This window comes from Curcuma longa, chromosome 17 (genome assembly GCF_044706935.1).
Source record: "Curcuma longa cultivar G26 ecotype Majalengka, Jawa Barat chromosome 17, ITB_CL_G26_1.1, whole genome shotgun sequence".
In the NCBI taxonomy this organism is placed as follows: Eukaryota; Viridiplantae; Streptophyta; class Magnoliopsida; order Zingiberales; family Zingiberaceae; genus Curcuma; species Curcuma longa.
In genome coordinates this window covers 2,221,871-2,248,847 of record NC_133877.1, presented here as the reverse complement: position 1 = coordinate 2,248,847, position 26,977 = coordinate 2,221,871, and the positions used below count along the sequence as shown (strand labels likewise).

The 26,977-nt window shown below is 36.9% G+C and overlaps 4 protein-coding genes and 1 long non-coding RNA gene across 9 annotated transcripts; 2 read left to right on the top strand and 3 right to left on the bottom strand.

Moving 5' to 3' along the window:
- Nucleotides 1-82: 82 nt before the first annotated feature.
- Nucleotides 83-4,531, bottom strand: LOC141848515 (small ribosomal subunit protein mL104 (rPPR9)). Of its 2 annotated transcripts, none has more exons than XM_074736549.1 (2): nt 2,976-4,531; nt 83-439 (listed from the first exon to the last, which is right to left on the bottom strand). In XM_074736549.1, the coding sequence occupies exon 1, from the start codon at nt 4,502-4,504 to the stop codon at nt 2,987-2,989; it is 1,518 nt and encodes a 505-aa protein (XP_074592650.1). In that variant the 5' UTR covers nt 4,505-4,531; the 3' UTR covers nt 83-439; nt 2,976-2,986. The 2 variants fall into 2 exon arrangements, with proteins under 2 accessions (XP_074592650.1, XP_074592649.1); XM_074736548.1 differs by having other exon boundaries at nt 83-436.
- Nucleotides 4,532-5,321: 790 nt separating this feature from the next.
- On the bottom strand, nt 5,322-8,891 carry LOC141811776 (protein SPIRAL1-like 3). Its single transcript, XM_074699828.1, has 3 exons — nt 8,795-8,891; nt 8,017-8,294; nt 5,322-5,592 (listed from the first exon to the last, which is right to left on the bottom strand). The coding sequence occupies exons 2-3, from the start codon at nt 8,278-8,280 to the stop codon at nt 5,509-5,511; spliced, it is 348 nt and encodes a 115-aa protein (XP_074555929.1). The 5' UTR covers nt 8,281-8,294; nt 8,795-8,891; the 3' UTR covers nt 5,322-5,508.
- Nucleotides 8,892-10,108: 1,217 nt separating this feature from the next.
- On the top strand, nt 10,109-19,129 carry LOC141811618 (uncharacterized). 2 transcript variants are annotated; one of them, XM_074699636.1, is made up of 13 exons: nt 10,109-10,381; nt 10,458-10,556; nt 11,308-11,409; nt 11,555-11,698; nt 14,884-14,978; nt 15,063-15,192; nt 15,270-15,374; nt 16,045-16,151; nt 16,232-16,283; nt 17,711-17,800; nt 17,885-17,969; nt 18,034-18,098; nt 18,856-19,129. In XM_074699636.1, the coding sequence occupies exons 1-13, from the start codon at nt 10,124-10,126 to the stop codon at nt 18,940-18,942; spliced, it is 1,419 nt and encodes a 472-aa protein (XP_074555737.1). In that variant the 5' UTR covers nt 10,109-10,123; the 3' UTR covers nt 18,943-19,129. The 2 variants fall into 2 exon arrangements, with proteins under 2 accessions (XP_074555737.1, XP_074555736.1); XM_074699635.1 differs by having other exon boundaries at nt 14,884-15,192.
- On the bottom strand, nt 11,734-14,302 carry LOC141848233 (uncharacterized). Of its 2 annotated transcripts, none has more exons than XR_012603508.1 (3): nt 13,990-14,302; nt 13,810-13,901; nt 11,734-12,106 (listed from the first exon to the last, which is right to left on the bottom strand). It is a non-coding gene; the product is annotated as an uncharacterized LOC141848233 (long non-coding RNA). The 2 variants fall into 2 exon arrangements; XR_012603507.1 differs by lacking the exon at nt 11,734-12,106 and adding an exon at nt 13,026-13,188.
- Nucleotides 19,130-20,589: 1,460 nt separating the features above from the next.
- On the top strand, nt 20,590-26,870 carry LOC141848443 (phosphoribosylaminoimidazole carboxylase, chloroplastic). 2 transcript variants are annotated; one of them, XM_074736474.1, is made up of 17 exons: nt 20,590-20,674; nt 21,004-21,299; nt 21,441-21,656; nt 21,761-21,872; nt 22,800-22,862; nt 22,939-23,077; nt 23,171-23,226; nt 24,021-24,094; nt 24,209-24,356; nt 24,536-24,709; nt 24,868-24,955; nt 25,027-25,143; nt 25,731-25,828; nt 25,911-26,028; nt 26,123-26,217; nt 26,336-26,442; nt 26,538-26,870. In XM_074736474.1, the coding sequence occupies exons 2-17, from the start codon at nt 21,100-21,102 to the stop codon at nt 26,629-26,631; spliced, it is 1,899 nt and encodes a 632-aa protein (XP_074592575.1). In that variant the 5' UTR covers nt 20,590-20,674; nt 21,004-21,099; the 3' UTR covers nt 26,632-26,870. The 2 variants fall into 2 exon arrangements, 1 of the variants encoding a protein (XP_074592575.1); XR_012603523.1 differs by lacking the exon at nt 26,538-26,870 and having other exon boundaries at nt 25,927-26,028; nt 26,336-26,374.
- Nucleotides 26,871-26,977: the final 107 nt, after the last annotated feature.

The following is a 26,977-nucleotide window of genomic DNA, read 5'->3' as shown; positions in this document are numbered from 1 at the left end:
GAAAATGATGGTAGTATACAAGTTTGATACTTTACACCATAAAAGTTATTTAAATAGATAAAACAAATATAAGGATGAACACTAAAAGCCCAATTATATATACATATATATATATGTGCAGTTTTGTAGTGGAGCTAGAATAAGCTTGATGAAGCAATAGGCTACAGAAGAAACCACAGTGAATATGCTCTTGCATCAGTTATGAATATATATACTTGAACAAAAAGGTAGTCCAAGTTTTTAATTGCCGTTCATTTATTAGAGAAAGAAATGACAACCACCACCACCACCACAACAGAACTTGATTTTTTTTTTTTTGCTTCCAACTTTAATGAGAATGTCAAAATAAGAGATTTCCTTTTCTTAATAGGCATCGCAGTTTCTGAAAGGTGGAGACTGGAGAGTTCTTTACTTTCTTTGGCGATCCTGGCCCAGCCTGCTAATAAAATGAGATCAATTAGTAGGAGTATTAAGAATCTTTGGAGCATTAATTGTTCCAAAGAAACTCTAATGGAGGTGTTTTCAGAATGCAGAACGAGAACATGGAATCTGCAAATTTGAAAGATGATTTCTAATTGAAACAAGATTTACTGGAACATTTACCAGATGCATGAGTGTTCCTAGAAATAAAGAAATGACACAATAAAACCTCAAAAATACTACAGATAAAGAACCAGAAAAACTTTGAGAATCTTATAAAAAACAATAATAAAATGAGTAACAAAGTAACTTTTAAGGGCCAACATCATAAAAATTGTACCCTTTCCTTTTTAATCACCCTGCCCTTTTCTACCCCTATTAAACCAGTTTGAACTGATTTCTGGTTCAAAATACCCAAAATTTTTCACTTGCTCTCCTCTATTGGGCCAGGAGCATATACCCATCTCCTCTGTCACCACCAATCTCCTCATCCGGCCATCTCTTCAATTGTTGCTCCACATCCTTTCCTCAAGCACTTCCCAGCTATCAATTCACCATGAAGCCCTCTCAAAGACCTCTCTTCCTGACCCTCTAAAATGATCAAACCATAAATAAATAAATAAACAATTTCATATGAAATTTGTTCATTCTTTTCAAATTAAAGGTCAAAATTGCTAATTCGTTAATCACAAATCATACAAATACAAAAGCACATACAGAAGAGAGAGATATAAAACATATGCATTTGTTCACAAAAATGAACAATTTCTTTTTTCTCATGAGGGTAGATCTCACTGATCCAACGATCACAAACAACACTATTACAATAAATCTTTCTTAAAAAAATATCTAGAAGATATGTATTTGTCATCAAATAATGGATAACAGTTTGATGAAATTGTTCATTTTCTCCATTTGAGGACCAATGCCGCCCATCTCACATTAAAAATAACTATCCCTTTTATAAATAACATATTCAGAAGAAAAATCATCCTAAAACTTTAATCTCACAATGACAACCAGGGAATAGTGAACAATTTCAACAAAATTGCTCATTTTGGCTACAAATTCACATTGGCACGCATAAGGAGACTTGGAAATGGTGGCCTTGAGAAGGAAAATCAAATTGTAAGGGAGATTACCTTGAGGAGAAGGTTGGGTGGCAAAGAGGGCCTTAAGGAAGAAAGCACTTTGATGCGACTCAATCACAAAGATACTAAGGAGGAGGTGAGCATGCTGAGGAGGAGACAACTTCCATGCGGCAGTGATAGGGATACTAAGGAGGAGACAACTTCTATGTGGCAGTGATAGGGATGACTGAGAGGAGGAGAACCGATAAGGATATGATATTAAGGGTGCTAAGAAGGATTAAGGGTGGTCTTTTCCTGTGAACGTGAAGAAGTCTAAACTAATTCAAGAAGGGCATGTTTGATAGGTAACAGCAAGTGGGATGCTCCTTTTGATAGTTCTTAAGAAAGGGGCACCTCTTTGATGATAATAAAAATTAGAGCAACTTTATGATTTTGCATCTTTTATTCACCAACCCTCTTGAAACAATATATCAAGGAATAAAGTTGAAGAAGTAATCACTACTGACTCAGAGAAAGTAGCTTATTGCGTAGCCATCAAAGGAAGTGTCAATAATCCAAAAAAACCAATGTTAAAGTGGAAGGAAAACAATGCAAAAAAAAAAACATTTGATAATGAAAAATAAATGAAGGATCCTGTTAATGGTTGACAAGGTACTTCGTTTTGCAATGAGATCTAGTTGATGCTTTACATGGGAGCTTAAGGAACAGAGTACTAGTATAGTTTATAGTAGAGGCCTAATTTTCATATAGGTATATGATTTTTGACTGAACAACAAGAAAAGGCATCAAGGCAGTTAATTTGATTTGAACAAATCAATATACAAATATAACATTATGATATGTACAAGAAAAGAAAGAAGAGAAGTCAGAAGCCTTCTTGAAGGTTGATAAGTGAAATCTACTTCATCTCAGGAAGGACATGGAAAATTACCAAACAGTATGAAGATACATTGAGAGGGAAGCTCATGAACAAGAATCAAACAAATTGTCGCTAGCATAATAAAATAGGGCATGAAGCCTTCTATCATGACTGAACATTTTACTTATGGGTGTTATGGCAATTGACATGTTCATTCTACGGCTTGTTAGTCCAATGGTATCCAAGTGTCTATAAAAGTATTATAGGTTCTAGGATGAAAAGTACTTTGATAAATAAACATATTATATTCCTCATTAATTTGTTCTGGTCTGCAAGTAATATTCTGATTCAAGTGAATATCTAAAGCCACAAAAGACAAGGAGTTCCTACTGAACAAATCCTTGTCAATTAAAGATACAAAAGAACATGGATCCTCAATCAAGAGAATAATACAGGCAGGGGCATAATGGAGACCCTTTATCTATTTTATTAGAGTTCAATATTCTCATGCTCGGTTAAACTGAAAATTCTCGTCTGCTGCATATTAAAATGTGTTAAACTAAACAACTTATGAATTTATGACCAAGGGAAATGAAACTTTGTACCACATAAGCAATTAAACAGCCCTGCGATTTTTTCTTGGCTTCTTCACAAAGCTTAATCTCAGCATCTTAAGCCGTCTCCTTTTCTTCGCCATCTTCTCTGAGAATGTCAACCTCTTTTTCACCTTCTTCTCCTTCTTCACCTTCGCATACCTCTTGTCAATCTTATACACCTGTGGTGTGACAGGCACACGCCGAGCAACTGCCTCGTTGAACAGTGCATTTGCTCTGTCACCTTGGTTGTGTGTAGCTAACTTTTCAATCAACAAACTATAAGTCTTGACTCCGGGAGCGTGCCCATACCCTTTCATCATCCGGAACACCTTCATTGCATGTTCCACCCTTTCAATTCCACACAAAATCTTAACAAAGCCGTAGTAGGCCTTTCTATCGAGTTTATCCCCAAACCCAGCTGATCGCATCCACCCAATCATCTCATCCCCCTCAGATACTCGAGCAGCCTGATACAAGCTACGGATTAAGGCAAGATAGGTCTCGGCATCAGGTGAGCACCCCCATTCGCTCATTCTCCTAAATGTTTTCATGGCATCCTCAGTCATCCGGATCTTACATAGATTATAGATGAGCACGCGGAATGTCTCGGCATCACGAGGTATACCAGCAGATTCCATCTCAAAGAGGATCTTATCAGCCTCATGCTGCAGACGAAGTGGATCCTTTTTCCGGCTAAGCCGGCAAACACAATCCAAGATGGCATTGTACGCAGGGGTTCCAAGATCAAATCCTCCCCGAATGATCTCACCCATCAACCGACGGGCCTCCTCGAGCTTGCCAGCGTTGCACCAGCCCCGGATCAGAGCGGTACAAATCCCCTCGTCAGGGAAGACCTCGGCCGCATACTGCTTCACCGCACCCTCAGCATGGCCAGGGAATCCGTGTTCAGCGAGGGCGGTGACCAGGGACGACAGAGCGGCGGCGTCCCTTTGGATGCCAAGTTCGGTAGGCGCGGAATCAAAGAAGCGGAGGGCGTGGGTGTGACGACCGGCGCGGGCGAGGCGTTCGAGGGAGGCCTGGAAGGAAAGGGGCCCGACGATGTGGCGGAACTCGGCAAGCAGGCCGTCGACGGCCTTGAAGTCCTTGCGCCGGCCGAGGAAGTGGACGACTAGGGAGAGGGACGCGTCGGATGGGGTGAAGGAGCGGTCGCGGACGATCCAGCGGTAGAGGTCCACGGCGGATCGGCCAGCAGCATGGGACAGATTGAGGATCTCAGCGAGTAACGAGGTGTTGAAGCGAACGTCTGAGAAATGGAGGGAGAAGTAGCTGGGGAGGTCGAGGGCGGGGGCGGAGGAAGAGGAGTCGGCGGAGGAGATCTTGACTAGCTCGGCGGAGATGGAGAGAGCAAGGTCGGAGGGGGGAGCGGAGGAAGAGGAGAAGGATCGGAAAGGGGAGGAGGGGTAGATGGGAGGAAGGATCGGGCGGAGGAGAAGCGGTGGAGGAGGGGAGGAAGGGAAGGCGGAGGCTTGACGGACGAGGCGGTGGAGGAAGTGGCGGAGGGGCGGTTGTCGCCACATTTCGTTCGGCGTCTGCAGTGATGGAAATGCAGCGTGGACGGCGGCGATGTAAGCGTTAAGGGTTTTAGGGCGCGGAAGAAGATATAATTTAACGGAAAGCCCATTCCGCCCTTAATCATATAAAGAATCTCAATTTGACCCTTAGAAATCTAGACTTTCACTAATATACAAAAGTAATATTTTTTATTTTTATTAGGGATTTATCATCAATAGTTGTTGTTTCCTCTAACAAACTCTAATTTTTTATATATATTTTTAAAGATAAAATAATTTTACTTTAATTATTTAATTTATCCACATGGAAGAAAATTGATTTAATTATTTATATTTCTCTTATATTGTTTTCCTTTTTTATTCAAAGTAGAGAAAATATTCTAGTGTTTGTTATTCATGTGAACTTGATGTATGTGTTATTGTTTTGATTATGTACTAAATAATGTCGACTTTTAAAATATTTATCTCTAATAATCCTCTTAATACAAGAAAAAAGAGAGAGAAAATCTCACAAACTGCCTATATGAAATATTTTTAAAAATTGTTGTATACAACAATTTTTTTCTCCTCTCCATATTTTTTTAATCCAATTATACTTTCACTTTGATGAAAAATATAAAAAATAAGTAAAGAAAAGAGTTATAAAATTACACATAAAATTCTGTAATTAATATATAATTCTCATTATAAAAATGATTTCCCACTCAAATCCATAATATAGACAAACCTTAAACACTGAGAAATACTACTGTGTGTGTGTTTTTTTTGTTGGTTGTTTTTCTTCACTATTGTTTTGTAACTAAATTTAGCTTCAACGAAAAGATAAAACCACAATCCATCTCATAGAAATAGATCATTTCTCATTAGTCAAAGGGTAGAAAACAGCAGAGTGACCGTCAAACTTCAACCGAAGCATTGCCAACATGAAACTATTAATAATACACGATCGAGTCTTTTTACCAATGACGCAGAAAGTAAGCGGAGAAGATAAATTGCTTTTCCACTTTTCCTCACTTGCTGCCGCCATCGCCAAACAGGAAGCCCAGGGAAGAATCTCCACCCGGAGCAGCTTGCACCTTCGTCGATGGGCGATCCTGGATGGTGAAGAATTAGAGAATTAGTTCCAGAATGTCGATGGAACGACATCCACTGAGTGAATATGGATCACACAATTTGAAACCAAAGGTTTACAAAGCAAATGTAGGAAACATACGAAGAGCTATGTTGAAAATATATATAACGATCTTCAAAAGGCAAACTATAATTTAAATTTTTGGAAACAGAACGTATAACAATGAAAATATCTTGATTTTCAGATTATAGAATAATCACTCTTTTGCATTTGCTACATCAATTTTCTTCCCTTTTTCATTAGGTCGACTCTACTTATTTGAAACAAACTAACATAAACTGGAAGGGCTATGTTTTTTTCTCATTCTCTTTCAAGTAAATAATATTACATTATCTGATAAAGCATTCTTATTTCAGTAAGTAAAATAGCAAACTAACAACCATGTGCAACCACGCACATGTATTTGCAGCCAAGGCATATGTCATACTCTGAAATGATATGCATATATCTACAGACACAATAATCATTGTTTAAACAATGCATGAAACACAAGGAGTATCCCTCAAAATTAATCCTCAATATTAGTGTAGTGTAATATGCTACAATTTGCCCTGCTTAATCTGTAATCTATGATCCTAGTTCATAGATTGGTTTGGACAAACTGCAATCAAATAAAGTTGGAGCTTTAAACTTTAACAATCATAATCTAAAGTTTAGCAACAAGTGCGACCAGCGACCCTTGCACATTTCCTACCAGAGGGAAATTGAGGGAGGTGGAGGGAAGATTGGAAAGGGAAGGGGGAGGTAAAGGGAAAAGTTAGGATTGTTTACATGAGGCTGAAAAGGATCTCAAGCCACATTTAGACAAGCAATCTTGAAACTTTAAAGCCAAACTCATTTGTTGGGATTTGGACTTCCATAGCGTGTTCATTTCAATGTATACAGTAGAAAGGGCTCTGTACCTTGGATATGCCTTGCCACTCTCTAGTAACATCATTATGTAGCGCCAAAAGTAACCAATGCCTAAGTTCATGAAGTCCGTGCTTACTTTATTGTTCATTAATAAATATGTACTTAAGTTCATCTCACACTTGTACTATGTGCATCAACTAGCTAATTAATATTGACCACAATAAGGCTACATGCATCTCATTGATATGAACCGCAAAGTTAACAACCTTCTCCAAGTACCTTCTTGTGTTGACTAGCCAGCAACCTTTAAGGATTCCTCCCTTGTTACCCCCACCAATGCTAATCTCATGGCGACCTTAACTCCATACCATACCATCTTCAACCACATTAATCTTTCCATCCTCGTGGCCAATCTGATAGTTGTTACTCCTTTACCAAGGTTTTAAAAGATGTTTCCAAGTGGCAGCTAGGCAATCCATTCCACAATTTACTTATAAGTAATGTGCTCCCAAGTTAGAGACTTGATTAAGTATTTCACAATAAAAGAATTAGTCTTTTTTAGTGGATAAAAAACAACTCAAAGGTCCTCATCAAGTTATAGATCATAAAATAAGCATTAAACAAACAATATTTGTTTCCTTTTCACTGTATACATGGTAACCTAGCCTGCATATGCACTTGCCTAGCCGCCTATGCACTTGAACTGCCACAAAGTACTTTATATCGCACATGCAATGTGACCCCTTGTCTAAAACACCTAAGCAGACACATCTTCTGTGCATGTGGCAACCTTGACAGCTTGCTGTTAGAACGATACTATTCATGATTTGTGTGTGTGTGATCTAAAAATAAATCAACCAGTTAAAATTAAACTCAGCATATCAAATAAACCTAAACCCTCAGGTTGAGCCCAATCTATCCAAAAATAAACAAAACCCACTATCAAAAGTAACATGAATTTTGTGTTATACAATAGAAATGAAGAGGCTGGAAAGAATGAAAGATGTGTACGATAAAAATATCATAATACATTAAACTTGATATCTAATAAGGGAATCTTTGGCATGTAATATTAAAGCCAAGATATCACTGCATGAAAAGTCAAGGAATGCTTGTGGTGAATATATTATTTAGTGTAATCTCAAAAGAGAACAGAGCTTACTCAGATTGAATTACACATGTTCAGCTGTGGACAATCACAGAAGAACTTGTTTCAGATAACTCTATTTTCCAGTTTCATCAAATGAAACAATATAAATGAAGAGTTAAAAGTTTTTCTATAAAAAATGATATAAAAAGAGACAACAAGTAACAACTAGAATATGTTTTAGGAATACAGTAAAATCAACAAGGTAGATATAACGGAAAAACCTCATAAAACACAAGATGCGCAAATCACAGAGGTACCTGCGGCCAGTTATACAGTTAATCATCAATAAGAAATTCACTACTTTAAGTTCTCCAAATTTATATTCCGGGCAAAAATGTAAGCTTCTTCTGAAAACTACAGGGTGGAAAGCCAAGGACTGCTTACCGTTATAAAGTTTCCACAGTTCTGCCCATCAGCTCGCTGGTAGTTGTTTGCTAGGTTCCCTTGGATACCAGCAGGAATTTGCTTGTTATCAACTTGTGTTGCTGGAGCTGATTGCTGAACAGGTTCAGCAGGCTTCTCAGCAGATATAGGAGCTGGTTTCTGAACAGATTCAGCAGGCTCTCCAGCAGATTTAGGAGCGTCCCCACTACCAAATAGGTAACCCAGAGAACTTTGCCCCCCTCCACAGCTAACTCCACGACCCATTTTTACTTATCGATCTGCAGATGAAAATTGTGGTAAATGCTAGATTCGCTGATTTAATAGAACTCTCAGAAATGTACAAACCGAATAACCACATAAGAATCACGATAATGCCAATTCTACTGCAACTTCATGGAATCTACTGTGTTTAAGAAAATGACCAAAAAAATAAAAACAGAATTATATTAAGTATAAATTTTCTTTCTAAATGCCCAAACACTGCCATTAAGGTCGATCTGGGAATTCAAACAATGTGGACCCAAAAAAAAACACGAAAAGGACAAAGAAAAATCAAAATGCATTGCCTCCGCTCCGACGGAGTCGAAGGGAAATCAAAACCAAAATCCAACAAAAATCTCAGCGAGGAGAGAGATCTGAACGGCGGGATTACAGATCTAGACCTAGGGTTCCACACCTCCATCTTGCCTGATTCGATAAGCGATCATACGATAAAAAAAAATGATAACACGAATAAAAGAAAGAATGCAAGCACGAAAATCCAATTAGGGCTTGTTACCTCCCCTCTTCTTCTCCGATCAGCGAGACGCTTGGACGCTCGACGGATGACGGTGGAAAGAGGAGGAGGATTCAAAATGGAGAAGGGCTCTCGAGCTGCTTCCTTCGCAATTTAGTTCGTTAATGGAATTCCTAAAAACCCGGTTAAGTTACCCACGAGAACCGCGGGCCCTCCGCTGGGTCCCTCCGCTGCCTTGAAAATGTTCGGGAGAGGGAAAAAATAGAGTTGGGATAAAACAGCCTTTCTATTTTACGGATCGGTCAACAGACGGCGACGCCGTTTCGCCAAACGTTTTTTCCCCCTTCTTTTTATCGTTGATTAATAATATATATATAATTTAATGTATAACTGGAACATAAAAAATATCAACGAAAATGGAGTAAAATTTATCAAATAGTTAAAAGTGTAGAAAAGGTTCAAAATTTTCAAACATTATTTACTCAAAGCAAAAAAAAAAACGATAATCAAAATGGCTAGGCTTGCAATTTTATTCAAAAATCAAAGTTTATTTCCCTCCAATAAGATTATAGAAAATCTTTTTGCATGTCTCCAGTCTCATTAGCGGTCTCATACGATCGCCTCCACGATCATTTGTGAGAAGGTAAATCAAGAAACTACAGTGTCTCCCGTCCCAATCTATAGTTGAACGTTTATTTTCATTCAATCTCATGATTATATATAGAAAGATAAATTAAAAATTATAATTGATTATTTAAAAATATTATTTTAATTTCAACATCCTTATCTATTTGACTATTTTAATAAATCTATTTTATAATAATTAATTCAATAATTATTGAGCTTTTATTTCCCTCCAATAATTCATTTAAATGTAATTTCCAACAAATATCGATCACGCCATTCACGCGCCGACACCTCCATCTCGCCGACACCTCATCGCGTCCTTTCCCGGATCTCGGTCGGCCATGAAAACGACGCCCTTTTTGTCGTCAACCCCAACAACTGCATCGCCAATTGCTCGGCCCCCTTTTGTCTTCTTCCAGTCACAAACCAGGTGGCGCCTGGGTACTTAATCTACAAGTATCAAAATTACATTTAGTATGCGTACTCAAAACCTTACTCGCTTCGTTCTCGACGTCTGCATACGTGGCGATGAAGGACAAGGACCCGCATCTTTCGACCAATAAAAAAGGTCCACGTTGCTTAGTCACACGGTATGATAAATCCTGGGGGTGTCACGAGGAGACAGACGGTCGCTTCGGTCATAGTGGCCCCCACTCGGCCGCACTCAAAAGCGAGATCGAGACGAAGAAGCAAACGAAAGCGAGATCGAGCTCGACTCAGAGAGAGAGAGAGAGAGAGAGAGAGATGGGCGGCAGTGAGGAGGCGACGACGCGAAGGGACCGATGGGGGTACCCGGTGAGGACCGCCTCCGGCGCCTGCATCGACTCCATCGATGCCTACTACGAGCAGGTCCTCGCCTACGGTCGCAATCGGGCTGTCATCCTCCGCGCGGCCGCCCACGATCGCTCGTGCACCCTGGCTAACGCCCTCGCAGCACACTTCGTCGCCACCAAGAAGCCCCAGGAGGCCTCCCGTCTGCTGCAAGCTGCCAACGCTTCTTTGGTTCGACCGAATTGTTAGTCTTTTGTTACTGGATTTAGTCGCCTGCTTTTGTCAAAAGAGAAATGTTCGGTTTTAGGGCAATGCTACACCGTACGAGAGAGCAGTGGTCGCAGCGATCTCATGCTTGGTGGGCGATAAAAAGGACGAGGACTTGGCGCTCAATCGGCACATCGAGGTTCGTGGTATATAGTACTTCTGTCGTTGTGTTGTTTCATTGTTTTTTATTGTGGGGAATTTTTTCTTGTTTTTCTGATACTTCCTCAGTTTTTGTCCGGTGGCAATGGTTTTATATATTGGAGATGGTAACCTGTAGAGTTTTTGAGACTTCGGATTTGTGGGATAAAACAATGATCTCCATTGTCAAAAAAAAGTTCTTCGTAGTGACTACATAGAATTATTTTCTATTTGCAATTTGATTGGACAGTTTAATAAAGGTACGGTCTGATGAAATATGGCCCAAAGCGGAATTTCGACTACCAGGATCTCGACTTCTCCAATCAAATTTTATCTACCTGATACTTTGACTAGTAAGTGGTCTATTCATATGTGGAATCAATTTGCAAAATTGACTGGGAGTACTTCTATCAATAGAATGCTTAAACAAATTTCAATGAGTATCACTCAGAGATTGACATAGAATCTCTGCTTTTTGTTCCTATGGTTTGTTGTGATTTTCCTGTTTGGTCTTCCTTGCATTTTCTTGTGATGTCTTTCTTATTAACGAGGAATGAATGAGTGTATAGCAAATTGTCTGAATCACTAAATTTTTTTATTTGCTATACTGGCTTCTTATGCTTCTTGCTTTAGCTTACCTTATGAGTGACATTTATCTATAAATGGATATGTTATGGACACAAATTTTAGAATGGTAATTATTTGATGATAAATCCACTTATTAATGTTTTTGTTGTAATTTTATTTTTCAGCTATTGAAGGAGTTTCCTAAGGATCTTTTATCACTCAAGAGAGCACAAATCTTATGTTTCTACTTGGGTCGGCCTGTTGTGTCTCTTAACATCGTTCAACAGGTTATTTCTTGCATGATGAATCTAGAATTTGTATTATTAGTTGTCAATTTTGCTTGTCAACTAGTGTTTGCTTTTTGATATACTTTGGTTTATTGTGGTGGAAGTTCTTCTTGCTTAGTAATGAACAGATAGTTATATTTAGCAGGTGCTAGTACACAACGAAGGCGTTAGCTATATCTACGGTATGCTTTCTTTTCCATTGTTGGAGCTTGGGAGAATGACTGAAGCTGAGGAAGCTGCAAGAAAAGGATTGAGAATCAACAGTTGCGATTTCTGGTCACAACATAATGTAAGTCAATGCCACTCATCAATTTGCCATTTTATTTCTTTGATTTTTTTAGCGGTTTGGTTGTCACGCCCCGGGAGATGGCTGACCGAAAATTTCGGAAGCATCTCCCCTGTAACAATTTCAATTCCTTGTATACATATATGACAAAAAGACCTACAAGACCACAAATAAACCTACACGGCTACAATCCATAAACATAACAAAACTACATCACAAGTACTAAAACTGAAATAAGATCCACAACTAGTAACATATCACATGCACACCAAAACCACAAGATGTATTCGAAAATCTACATGATATAAAGCATACTCTGAAACATAAGTATTGATAATAATAACAAAATCAAAAGTGTCGAGGTCATCTCGACATGGGACTAGCAGGGCGGCTCTCCAGACTGACATCAACCTGAAAAGAATGAAATCAATGGGTGAGCTCAACGAACTCAGCGGATATCTAGCAGACATGTATAGTAAACTATATCTAGCAGACATGTATAGTAAACTATATCTAGCAGTAATAACAATACTAGTACAGTCTCCTGAAAGGAATGTGAGGAAGGCAAGCCTGAAATAATGGAAGAGCTGTACATACCAGAATCACCTATTTCGATTCAAGTGTATAAATCATACAAGTGAATGCAGGGTCACCAAACCAAAGGAAAAAGGCCTCCTATATGTGCATGTCAAACATAGGCAGCAACCAAATGCAGCAAGCAGTAATAAAATGCAATCCATGCAGTATGCACATGATGCAATGACATGGTCACCCCTGATGCCAGTCAGCCACCGTCACCACGATGGTGAGGTCGAGTGGGTAGGGCTATGACAACTGTGCACTCTGTCATCACTGCTCCTGAGTGACCGAATGGACAGGATGCTGTCGGAGTACACCTATCCTCCTACCCCAAGTCATATGGGAGAGCAATGCTCTCATCTCCTCGTCTCATAATGTGAAGGAGGGATCCCTGTCATGCTACTATGCTGCGGAACCACTACCCCTGAGCGGCCGAGCAGAGCCTTGACGGAGCAACTGCACACATCCTCCTGATGTACCATTAACCCATGAGTGGCAGTGTGTGCAGATCATGTAACTGGCGACGGGCTCAGACTACAAAGGAACCGATGATCGCCAGCATGCAATCATGCAAAATGGTGCATGACACTAATGTATGCAAGATACATCTAGTAGATAATCAATGCCCAGTAAAGAACGGTATATCACTACTCTGATAAACCTATATACTCATGACTAGTATCAAGATACTAAGGAACTAAACATGTATTAGGTATAAATGGTATACAATATATGTAAGCAAGTAGTGACATACCAGGCACATATAAAAGCATAACAAGAATACTACCAGCTATAACAAAACTATATATGTCAAAACAACTTATCTAAAAAAATAAGACAAGATACCCGCCTTTCGAAAGTGGTCCGTATCCGAAAAGAATCCCCGTCCAGAAGTCCGATAGCAAATCAATATCCTATAATTAAAGTAAATAGTTTTCCTAAATACCATCCATATACAAATTTTCCTATCAAATAAAACCTTAGCCGATAACAAGATTTGTTGAACCCCCTCTAAGTTATCTAACCTAGAGTTAAACTGATCCAACCATAGTTTGCTCAAAAATCAAATTAGATTCTAAACCAACCTCTAATTAGGATATAGTGACAAGACTCGATATGTTTCAGAATGGTTTGCAACCTCTGATTCATATTCATACACTCCCATTGAGAACATGTTACTGCTTGTAGTTAGGTGAGCATATTCTATGCAGATAGCAAGATGTTTCACAATCATTGGTGCAATTAGGTTGCTGGCTCAAATCTGAAATTTGTCTAAATTAACTTGTTATCATACAGTGCAATCTGAACCTATTACTGGTACCAAATAACCCAAGCAAATGATTCAGGGATAGCACAAAAGAGAAAGTTTCCTTTGCTACTCACTCAAATGCCTAAACAAACAAATTTGATATTAAAATGAAATTAACACCGGCTCCTGATGAATAGCTAAATTGATAAAATCTCTCTTCACATAATCAGCAACACAAATCAGCCATTAAACCCTAATAGATCCAACAAGTCATAGCAAAGCTTACCTCAAATCGAAAAACCCTAGATCCACTCCGATTCCTCAGTTCCTTCTTGCTGCCGAAAACCCAAGAACAATCCACCGAGATCTCTCTTCAATCTGCCGAATCCAAAAGAAACCCTCAGCAAACCGAAAAAAAAAAAATCCAACCCAACAGCAAATACCCAAAAATGAAACCGGACCTCACCTCCGTCCCGTTGCTCAACGACGACTAGGGAAGGAAACGGCAGAGGGTTGCGGCTAGGGAAGGAGATCGGCAGAGGGTTCGGCTAGAGCACAGAAGGCGGCAGCCGGCGGCTCTATTTCCGGAAGCACGGCGACGGAGGATCGCCGTGGCCGTCGCTCAAGAAGAAGGAAGAGGACGTAAAAGAGGCGGTCGGCTTCCCTGGTTGCAGGCGACGGAGCAAAGAGAGGTCGCGGCGGTGGAAAGAAGGAAAGAGGAGGAGAAGCAGAAGAAGAAATGGAGGAGGCAGCGTCGGTTTCGTTGCGGCGGAGAAGGGTAAAACGCTCGTGCGTTTCCGGGCGGAAGAAGAAACGCCGTAGAGTTATGTATTCCTAATGGGTTTCGGGTTTTTAAACCCGAAATCCATTAACCTCTTTTTTTTTTTTTACCGTATTTTACATTGGTCCTCACATGAACTGGAGTCCAAAATGTTTGCAGTTGTCTGAAGCTAAAGAAAAGAAAATACAAATCTGTATTTTCCACTGAGCATCACCATAAAAATAATTAATTCTAGAGAGAATATATATTCTGTGACTACTAAAAAATTGCGACTTCTATGTTAGTGGAACTCTAATGAAGTAATAACTTGGAATAATGAATTTCTCTCTCTTACTCTCTCTTTTACTTTTCTTTATTTTTTCCTAATCTTTGTGAGGATGATTCAATTGAGTATAATACCTAATAACTTGTAGGTAAACCTTCCGGTCTCAATATCTTTTTTTTTTAATTTGTTTTGCATAATGTTTTCATTTACCTTTATTGTTTTCATCAAAGTGTTGGGGATGATATTTTGCATTTTATATTACATGTTCTTGATGCAAGTCTTATCTAAATGTGTTATTTTTTACCCCCTCAAAGTTGTGCCATGTTCTTCAAAATGAGTGTCGCTTCAAAGAAGCCACAAGTTTCATGGAAGCTTGTTCTTCCTCATGGGATTCCTGTTCATCTTTCATGTATGTAATTCTTGATTTTAATTCTATAGATGTACATGCCTTTCTAGTATTGTTTGTGATTCTCTTGATGAAAATATTCCTTAGGTATACACACAACTGGTGGCATGTTGCTGTCTGTTATTTGGAAGGCGATTCTCCTTTAAATAGGGTTCTCGAAGTTTATGATGAAAATATTTGGAAGGAATTACTGAGAATTGATGCTGAGCCAGTAGTAGTATGCCCAGTCGCCAATTGATATATTTCAGTCTTGCATTCCAGTTTACAATACTGAATATTCTCTTATGCATTCAGGTGTATATCAATGCTCTAGGGTTGCTGCTTAGAATCTACCTGCGCGGCCATACCCATGATATTGTTGATCGGTTGAAGTTGCTAACAACTGCTTTAAAGGATCAGGTATGTCTTTTGTTCAAGAATATTAAATTTTGAAGGGAAAAGAGTATGCCTTTAATTTGTTATGTCCTAAAGATGGCTTGACCGGAGTGCATTTAATTTAGTTAATGAGAAAGTATATGATGTTGCACTAGGACGATCTCATATAGAGATGCAAAATTTTACTAAATCAAAGAATGGATAGAAAAGAAATGCAAACATTAGGGAGAAAGTCAAAGTGGCACCTATTGAAAGTCACGTTTAAAATAGTGTATAAATATGTACTTATACGACCAATAAATGTCACAGTTAAGTAATGTGAGATCATAATAAATATGCACATTAATCGCGAAAGAAGGTGACCAAAGAAGACTTGGTTAACAACGATAATACAAGTTAAAATTCATTTAAATATAGATGAGGATATAGTAGGGGATTAAACTCAATGATATAGGAGAATCCATAAGCCGACCCCACTAAGTAGGATAAAAGCTTGGTGGTGGTGGTTGTTGTTGTTGTACGCTTCATCCACTAGATCAATCTTTTTGAATCATTCAATTCTCAGTCTAGTGATTCTCTCCAGATTGATTTTTATTTCACTACTAATCCAATTCTGTACTACTTTTTGTAGTGTTTTTGGTTGCAATATCACTTGGATAATCAGCAGATTTTTCATGCATCTTATTTCTTGCAGTCCATATGGCATGTTGAATGGTTGCTAGATATACTGGCATTGTGGGCATTGGGTTGCACAAAAGAGACAAATAGAGCAGAGGATTTACTTCACTCAATTAAATCAAGGTCTGAACTAGTCATTTGATATCATAGAGGAAGAAATGATAACATTTGTTGTTACTTTGACAATGGCCTACTTTCCTTAGATTTTCTACATTGAGCAGCCAGAAGCAAAATTCAATGCAAGCTGCAGTACAGGTTTGCAATGTTTATTTGATTTCCATCATGTTGGTATCTATTTGTCAAATCTCTAGGCATTTCCTAGATGCTAGATGAAAAATATGGCCTCTACTTGATAGATTATGCTTAGACAAAATTCTCATATCACTCATTAGGCGCATCTAGTTTTGTAAACACCCAGCATGTGCGCCTCCCAAAAGTAAACATCCTAAAATAATCTCTCTAATTTCATTGGTTTTCTTAACGCATGTTAAGTAGAGTCTAGTCAATTAATGAATTATTCAGTGACTATACAAGTTTGACACAAATTTTTATAAGCTAAAATAATGATTTTCACCTAAATGGACCTACACATATTCACATTCAAAAATGGTGACATGAATGTCTTTGTGGGAGTCCTAGAAGTGCACTGGGGCCTTAGATTTACATTTCTCTACATGTGGAGGTTTATTAAGGTGAAATTTCTACTTCATCTCAATGGACCTACATTGCTCAAACTGAAAGTTTGAGGGCATATATGTGTTCTTGGGACCTCAAAGAGCACATTGATGATTTCACATTTGCATTTTGTCACCTGAATATCTATTTAAGTGAAACAGTTATTTTGCTTTGAATCTTCACTTCTCAAAATGCAAATATGAAAGCATGAATGGTTTCCTGGGACCTCCAGAAGCACATTAACATGTAGATGTTTATTAAGGTAAAATGTTCATTTCACCTTAATAGACCTACATTGTTCAAAATGTAAGAGTGATGGCATGTATAAGTTCCTGGATCTCTAGGATCACATTGGTAACCTCATATTTGCATTTTTTTACTTACTGAGGTCTATCAAGGTGAAACAATAATTTTAACTTGAAACATTTCACTTTTATAAACTTACATCTGGATGCTAGTGTGAGGACATGTATGAGTTTCTTGGATAGAGAAAGAGAAAATGAGAGCAGGAGGCACTGACTTTGAGACTTCATGCGTCATGATGAGAAGGATGGGGCGGCAATGGGCGCATGAGGCGGCTACACGGATGGTCAAATCATGATATTGATGTGTGGAGCCTGTGGAAGAGTTGCGGCATGGGGTGTTGTGAGGAAGAAAGTTGATAGAGGAAGAAAAAGAACAAAGAGAGGTGCCAAACTTGCATGGAAGGAGATATCGCACGGATGATTGGCACGGAGAAAAAACTGTGGAAAAATGGTAGCTTAGGGATGTGGTATTATTAACACACTACACAGGTACCCCTATAATATACAAAATTACATCATTTCCATAACAATTAGGATTGTCCAATTGTACCACAGATTTCTTGTTCAATATGCTAAAACTGCTAGTTAAAAGTCACCTTGGATTCATACTGAGTGCTTCCTTCTGAGTACACTATGTTTCTACATGTGACGATAGTTTGCACTATATGTGAATACAATCATCTAACTGCAAGGTTGATTCAGCTTGCAGAAGCTATTTATGAATATGGAAGGAGTAACTTCTTCAAAGTCTTTGATTTGCTTGGTCCAAATTTTGATGCCATTAACTTCAAAGTAAGGCACATTCGACAACATAGCTTCTTTTGTCATCTTCCTTTATGATTGTTAAAACAATTTTTTATTTAAATTATTTCACAGATGATCGGAGCATCTGATGAACAGCTTGATGTCCTCAATGAAGTTTGGTACATAGTCTTGCTGAATAGTGGACAAGTTCCCAAAGGTACCGAGTCTATTTCAAGTTCTTTTATATTTTCTATTGGTTCCAAAGCTTGCACTGTTTACAGCTATTGAAGCCCTGAAAAAGCAAGTTAGCAAAAGACCAGGAGCACCTTTTTTGTGGCGGTTGCTGGTATGTTCTATTAATGAAGATGTCTCTCCTTTTTCAGAATATGCAATCTTTAATCATATAACTGTTGAAATTTTGGTTGCCAGTGGATCAGAATTATAGTTTATTGACTTGTAACAATTAATGATAATGAAACTGGTAACCAGTTACCTTAGGCAAAGTTCACCTCCACTAAATGATATGAGATCATTTGTTTCTTTTACCACTTTGCATTGCTGAGGAGGATTTCCCAGTCCACCTGACTTGGAAATAAGATTGTCGCAATCTGTAATTGAATTGGCAATTACAGCAATTATTGCACACGATATCGATTTGTCATCCTCTCTGCACATGACTAGAGCATGCTTTGCATATTTGATGTCTCTACTAACTTCACATTTTCCACAGATACACTTTTATATATGTAGGAACATCTGAATGTCATACTTCTCTCCAAATTTGAAGGCCTTAATGCTCTTATGGAGCTCTCTTATTCTCCTTTTCCATATTTTGGAAACTTCTCTAAAAATTCTGTTTATTGTTGAAAAATTCCAACGAGCTTGCTCAAAATGTAGCTGATAGAGACACATTTTTTGTGTTTTTCTTTTTCCTGTCTCGTGCCTGAGAAAAACCAACACTGGTTACTACGACCGCTACTTATTCGATGAAATGCAACTCTTTCAGATGAATGAAAGCTACATGTTCCTAAGCTAGCTTTGTGCTTCATAGAACACCTTAATAATACACTTGATAATATGTACTTCATGTGTGTTTTATCCAGGAGAAGGCATATTCGATCGAACGAATGCCCGATGAGTTTTTCGCAGCCGAAAAGGCCAAGGCTTTGGAAGCTGCCTATTTCAGGTAAGTTGCGAACTGTTAGACTATGACTTATGATGCTGAAGTATGTTGTAACTCTCAGAGAAGGGCTGAATGTTAACTGTTATTCCTTCACTCAAATACAAAGACTTCTATTACCTTGTTCTTGCTAAAAGATACCAAGTGGGAAGATTGGTGATGTTCATGTGAGAACAGCCACTTCCCTGTGATAATATCAAACATCCATATAGTGTAGTGTATCATGTTGCGTTTTCATACTGCGTTTTCAAGTGTATCAGGATAATATCAAGCAGAATCAAAGCCAAAGAAAATTTTCCAATAAAAAAAAATTAAAATCTTCTTGTTATTGATTTAATAAATAGGAGATGTATTGCACTTCATTTCTGTCAGTTGCAAAAGGTATAATTTGCATTTCATTCTAGTAAAAGGTGGAATATGCTATCTTAGTACGGTTTCAAGTAATCGGTCATCAATCATCTAAAGGGATAAATCTAAAAGGTATAATTGTCAATATATTGCACTTGGTATGCAATTAATAAAAGAAATGCATGCCATTAATTTATACATGTAAAAGATTTTTAAAAGTGTTAAAAATGCAAGAATTAAATACAAAGCATATTTCTGCCGTATTTTTTTATTTTACATGTAAATGAAAAATAATCATTAGGGAGATAGAATTTAAGAACGTAATATTAAATGAAAAAAAATAAAAGTTGGATGATGTAATTATTAAAAGATTAAATGAAGGGCTTTAAAAATATATTAGAAGACGGGGTTTATGTTTACTCCTTTTTTATAATTATTAGATATTGGATTGGATGGTGTAATTAATTAGTATTTACTTTTTTTTTTAAATAAATTTTAATTATTTATAAATTCATCAATTTGGGAGTAATTATGATTAATGAGAAGAAATGGATATAACAATATTGTTTAGTAAATAAATGAGGATGTCTAGTATTATTTTAGTACTTATTTAATAAAATTAATAATTATTATTAAAAATTTATTGTAATTAGTTTTTATTTAATAATTACTTTTTAATTTATATTTATTGATTACTTTAATCATGTTGGCAACTATTAAATTTATTTACAATTAATATATTCGAAAAAGCAACGGAAAATAAATAAATAAAGCCTTTCCTTTTACATTCTGAGATAAAATTTTGAATTAAAAAATAGTAATTCCTCTCTCTCTCACTCTTGCTATATTTAAAATTAAATATTAAAAATTGAATTAAATCAAATTAATTAAAATTAAATCAAATCAAATTTTTTTAAACTAATTAATCGATCAAATTTTTAAATAAAAATTAAACATATTGAATTGATAAAATATCAATTAATTTAATTTTTATCAAATTAATTAAAATAAAATTATTTATTTATTAATTTACAAATTTAGTTATTTAGAAATTATTTTTATTTTGATTAATTTAATTTATTCAATTTATTCGATTTAATCGAATAAAAATTATAAAATTGAAATCGAATTAAATTAATTATTTTTAAAAAAATAATTAAAATTTTAAAATAATTAAATCGATTTTTTAAAGTGGGTGGTTCATTTGATTTATTGGATTTAATCTATTTTTTCTCATATTTATAAAAGGTAGTAGTAATTCGTTGCTGCTACCGCACGCCCGCCGCCTCGTCGCCGACGATTGCCGCCGCCCAGATCGCCGCCGATTGCCAGCGTCCTCCAGCCGCCCGCATACCATCTCCGGTACTCCTCCTCCCGCTCGCATCCCATCTACGGTATTCCTCCTCCCTTTTCTCCCTTATCTCTCGATTTTTCGTCCCTTCTCTCTTGATTGTCGCGGCTGCCACATCCCTCTTGTATCTTCCCGCCTCTGTTTTCGTTGTTCAGTCATGTCTTCTTGCCGCAGTGACGCCGTGCCCCTGTGCCGCCGTCTCTCGCGTGCCGGTCGGCGGGCGGGCGGGCACGGCTCGGCACTAGAAACCGTGGTTGAAACATTCATGATCAGAAACTTTTTCTACTTCGCCTTTTAAAATATATGCCTTTGCTTAGATATTGTTATATATGATCAGGATTGTGACATTCACTATGCCTTTTGCTTCCTTAGGGTTTTGGGACGAAACAAGCAGGCTTAGCTCGTCTATCCGAACCATTTGGATCATTGGTTGAGTGGTGGATTTGATTTTGTGTCCTTTGCTGCATTATGATTCTTCATCTTGTGCCTACAGTCGCCCGTCCATTCTGCAACACATACCCCTTTCCTTCCAGTGCTGGGAGGAAAACAACCTTACTGTTCTCTTTCCAATCCGGATTGAAGGGATCTTCTTCACGGCATCCATCAATTCAATCGACTCATTTTAGCATGTCTAGCCCTGATCACATATGTGAATCTTCTTTGGATAAGTAAGTACAAAATTTGTATTCTTTAGTTTATTTCAATTAATCAATAAACGTAGATAAATTGTCTTGCTTGCTAAGGTTCTCCGTGTTTCATTAACTCTGATTTAGTGTTTGATAAAGCATTGCTTTTTTTGGTTTTTGCAGGAATGATGAGATGCCCGTCCATGGGGTATCAGATACAGTTGTTGGTGTATTAGGTGGTGGCCAGCTAGGTAGAATGCTATGCCAAGCAGCAAGCCAAATGGCAGTTAAAGTAGTGACTTTGGATCCTCTTGAATCTTGTCCTGCGAGTAGCATAGCTTATGAACACGTAGTGGGGAAATTTGATGATGGTGAGACTGTTTGTGAATTTGCAAAAAGGTTGGTTGCTATTATTTTTCCTATTTGAGGTTTTGTGTCTAATAAAATATTTCTTTCTTAATTGAGTGATAAACATTTTAAAATTGTTTTTGGTTGGAAATTAGGTGTGGGGTGCTGACAGTTGAGATTGAACATGTTGATGCTGTTACTCTTGAGAAACTTGAATTGCAAGGAGTAGATTGTCAACCTAAAGCCTCTACAATAAGGATTATCCAAGTAAGTCCTAAAAAATTATTCGTTGCCATATTTCCAAAGGTCTTACAATTTTCATAGAATGCAAGAATTGAGGTTCAGGCAAATGCTTTTGCTGCATGTTGGTCTTCTTTCCTGAAAGTATTTTAAGCATATGTTGGAACCAGCTCTTCCTACTTTTCGAACATCCTACCCATCTAATTAGATCTGGTGTTTATGAAAAGATTAGAGTAGTTTTGATTGGGTCAGGGTTCATATATATTATCCAAGTAAGAGGGAGAGAGAAATACTGTGTCTGAACAACACATTGATCATGTTTTATTATGGTCTCTTATTCAAATGATTCTTTTGCTTCAAGAAGTATCAAAACTCAAGTCAATATAACTCTTGTTTAAATCAGATTTAAGATGTGATGTTTTCATTTACCACAATGGTCAAAAGGAAAAAGTTATTGAAACTGTTTAATTACTGAACTTTTCCTAGTATTGATCTTAATTAACTTGTATAATTTTCCAAAAGTCGGTTTTGAGATAGAGTGCATTTTTCTAGTAGGTGAAATTATATAATCAAAGTGCTGTGCCTGTTAATATCTGGAAGTAACATGGATTTTGGGGGATATAATGCTCTTTAGGAGGCATCGTACCAAGATATGCAATTTTTTTTCTCTCGGGTGACTGGCACTATTTTAAAGTTCTTCTATTGCTGTTTAATTTGATATTTTGGTTTATTTTATCTGGCTAGTTTCCCATATTATCTCAATTATTTTGGTCAATCTTCCATGTGCTAAACTTCCAATCTGTTGAAAATCTACTCTTCTTAGTCTAAATCTTTGCTAGAATCTTAATGCAGCTGTAGGAAATTTTGTCGCTTTCTGGTCATTCAGCATTCTCAACAACATTGATTTGCTATCAAGATATTTCATCTGTTAACTTCTTTGTTACATTATCTCAGGACAAATATCTTCAGAAGGTTCATTTTTCTCAGTATGGGATCCCACTTCCTGATTTTTTGGAGGTTGACTTACTCTTCTGTTGATTTTCTGGATAAATTTGAAGCTGAATTTTTTATTCAATAAAATTATTCTATGCAGATACATAACCTTGCTGATGTCGAGAAAGCTGGAGAGTTATTTGGTTATCCTTTAATGATTAAGAGCAAGAGGTTGGCCTATGATGGGCGTGGAAATGCTGTTGCTTACAGCAAAGAGGATGTTCCTGCCCTTGTAACTGGCAAGACAGATTTCTTAATTCTATGCAACTATTTGATGGATTGAATTATTCTTAAATCTTAATGCCTAACAATTAATTCATGCTTTCTCACAGCATTGGGAGGATTTGAGCATGGTTTATATGTTGAAAGATGGACCCCATTTGTGAAGGTTAAACTTTACCATTTTGAAGTTATTTATCATTATTATTTATTTAATTAAACGTGTCTTCTGTATTTATATTGAATTGCTTTACTTTGTATGTTTATATTCTCTTCTTTTGTTAAGGATTTATTAGGAAATTACAGACTGCTTCTCCATAATCTTAAGCTGGTAGGAAAGAACCTTTTGATACTCTTTTGTCTGGTTAAAGATTTGATTGGATAACTAGGAACCACTTATCCATAAGCTTTGGCTGTTAGGAAAGACTGAGCTTGTGGATTTAGAGCTAATATGCTGTCTTAATTAAGTTGGACTGATTTCGAACTGATTGACCAATAGCACAAAATGCAAGACAGACACATGAGTTTGCACAAACTGGTGCAAGATGGATGATGAGAAAACATAATAAAGAAAAATGATAGTAGGGGAAGCTATGATTTGGACTTATGACTATACTATGATTACGCATCACAATTGGATTGCAACAGCTTATCCAAATGCTTAAGACGGTAGGGACTTAGGGGCCACCTTGCCGACTTATATTAGCACTTTTGGATTTGCTTCTAATATCATTTGTTTCTAGAGAAAATCAACATATTTTGATGTCTCTTGTGGTTGTTCATGTCTTTGTAGATGTTTGCCTGACATTTGTGATCTTATCTTATATTGTAACCTATTTTCCTTTTAAAATTTTGCCAGTATTTCTTTTTTCAGGAGTTTTGAGTTTGAAAATTTCTTAGGTTAAAATTAGTTGTTGTTGTTAGCTTGATTTGTAACTATGTCTGAATACTTATTTGATCCAGGAACTTGCTGTCATTGTAGCCCGGGCTAGAGACCACTCAATCCGATGTTTTCCTGTAGTTGAGACTATTCACAGGTAAGAATAAGGAATTACAGTTCTTATTTACTTCAGCTGCATTGAGGATCTTAGTCTTTTTAAGGCTTGAACTTTCTTCTGCTCTAAGATCTACTCTATCTTTACTATTTGAAGGGACAACATCTGTCACATTGTTGAAGCTCCTGCTGATGTGCCTGACAAGATAAAGAAACTTGCAGTTGAAATTGCTCAAAAGGCTATTGGATCACTAGAAGGGGCAGGTGTATTTGCGGTAGAACTATTTTTAACAAAAGACGAACAGGTTAAGTTTGCCAATAGCTTTTTTGCTTAGATAACAGTTTGGATGCTTTTACATCATGATCTAGTGCTAAATAAAACTTGTCCATCTGAATATTGGATTATAATTCTAGTTAACTAGTCTATTATTCATCATTTGGTTGATTTCTGGTCATGTTATTCGAGCCTTTTTTCTTTGAACAGGTTTTACTGAATGAAGTTGCGCCTAGACCCCATAATAGTGGACATCACACAATTGAGTCATGCTATACTTCACAGTATGAACAACATCTGCGGGCTATTCTTGGTCTTCCTCTAGGTGATCCATCAATGAAAACCCCAGCGGCAATAATGTACAACATTCTAGGTGAAGATGAGGTAATTATCTTGGAGAAATGTTTGTATGCGATTGTGTTACTCTTTCTGACCAATTTATGATTTGCATGAATTAATTCTTTTCTCACACTTGTTTCACTTCCTTTTAGCTAATTATTTTTTAAAAACATAAAAAATTGATGGAAACTATACATTGCTAGGGAAATTCAGGGTTTCACTTAGCGCACCAGCTGATTGCAAAGGCACTAAACTTACCTGGCGTTAGTGTCCACTGGTACGACAAACCAGGTATGATTGTCTTGTGTTGAATGCAACCTTCTATTTCTAGTCACTGTTTCATGTATAAATTCTATTGTCAGAAATCCGAAAGCAACGAAAGATGGGTCATATCACAATTGTGGGCCCTTCCAAGAGCAGTGTCAAAGCACGACTTGATTCCCTTCTTGAAAGAGAAACATCACGAAGTCATGATTTTGGTCAGTAGGTTTCTTTCGTTTAATTTGATGAGAAGTTTCTTCTCTTGATAATGTTTTTTGTTTCTTTGTATTTTTTTATTCTAAATTTTTAAATGTTGTTTGATGGTTAACTAACAAAACATACATAAGTTTTCACATCTTTCTCTTCCAACTAAAAAAATTGTAATTTTGCTCTGGTTTTGATCATTTACACATGCTATTTTCATTCTTTTTTTTTATTTGTTTTTTTTCTGTTTTGCTTGTTCTTTACTAATACCTCGATAGCATCCATATATGATAAACTTGTTCTATATCCATTTTCATGTTTTCAAATCTTGATACAATAGTAGTTTTTGTAAGTTATAGATCATTTTGCAGAAATTGTCTAATTTTGCTATGAGGAACTGAACTACTTTATCAATAGCACAATTTTGTTTTTGATGCAAGATTGCTCAATTGTTAGAATAAGAACTTGTAGTTGCATATGTCAAGTAGTCTCGATGGAGATAAGAAATACAACACCAGATATTATTTTTCTGTTCCAAAATGTTTAATCATCAAAATTCTCAACAACTTCTGATATTATTAGATATGCTTGTTGGGTACAGTTACTCCACGTGTTGGGATAATCATGGGGTCTGATTCTGATCTTCCTACGATGAAGGATGCTGCAGTGGTCTTGAAAAGTTTTGGAGTGCCATACGAGGTAAGTTCTAATGGCATTATCGGCATAGTTTTCATGGAAAATTGCATTTCAAATGATTTTCAATGTAACAATTTTACTTCAGGTAACAATTGTTTCAGCTCATCGCACGCCTGATAGGATGTTTACTTATGCATCATCCGCAAAAGAAAGAGGAATCCAGATCCTAATAGCCGGCGCTGGTGGTGCAGCACATCTACCAGGTTGGTTGTGAATTTACTAGGAATTAGATAACTTTATGCTATTTATTTTGAGAATATAGTGAAATTAATTTCAAACATCAAATGTGTGCTGCAGGGATGGTTGCTTCACTGACCTCGTTACCAGTCATCGGAGTTCCGATAAAAACATCATCACTGGATGGAATCGATTCCTTGTTATCCATTGTCCAAGTATATATATTCTCTGGAGTTTGAACTTTTTTCTTGGAATTTATTTCCTGTTTTTAGTATTTAATTATCATATGCTTAAAATTAAATTACTGATTGCATTTCTACAATTGCTGTAAAGATGCCAAAAGGAATTCCAGTTGCAACTGTTGCTATTGGAAATGCAGCAAATGCAGCATTGCTAGCAGTCAGGATTCTTGCTACCAGTGATTCCAATTTGTCAGACAGGTTTGTTATTTTGATTTCGATCGGATTGGTACATTTGTGATTTATTTTCCCCTCTGTTCTCAATTCTCATTTCATGAATTTCATGAGTTCTCTAGGGTCATCAAATATCAAAATGAGTTGAGGGACACTGTTTTAGCAAAAGCAACTAAACTTGAAGCAGAAGGTTGGGAGAGATACCTAAATGAATGATCCGCGCCCGCCGTTCCAATGGTTAGTTCGGCTAATCTGCTTAATGTTATGAGCTTGTTGAGGATTTTTGAGTGAAAGAGATTGTGATAGAATGATTATCATTAAGCATCCATTAAATGGTCCATTTGCCACAATCATTCTATATATATTTGGATTTTCATTAGAGTTGTAAATGACTCAAGTTGAGTCAAATTTCGTATTGTTCAAGCTTATTTGATAAACTATCTGAGTAAAGTCAAGTCGAGCTTCAAATTAATCAAGTTGTTGAAATGGTCATTCAAGTTTGGTTTAGTTCCATTTATATAAGTTTGGTTCATTTAGATGTTTTTATCAAGTTTTTATTTCA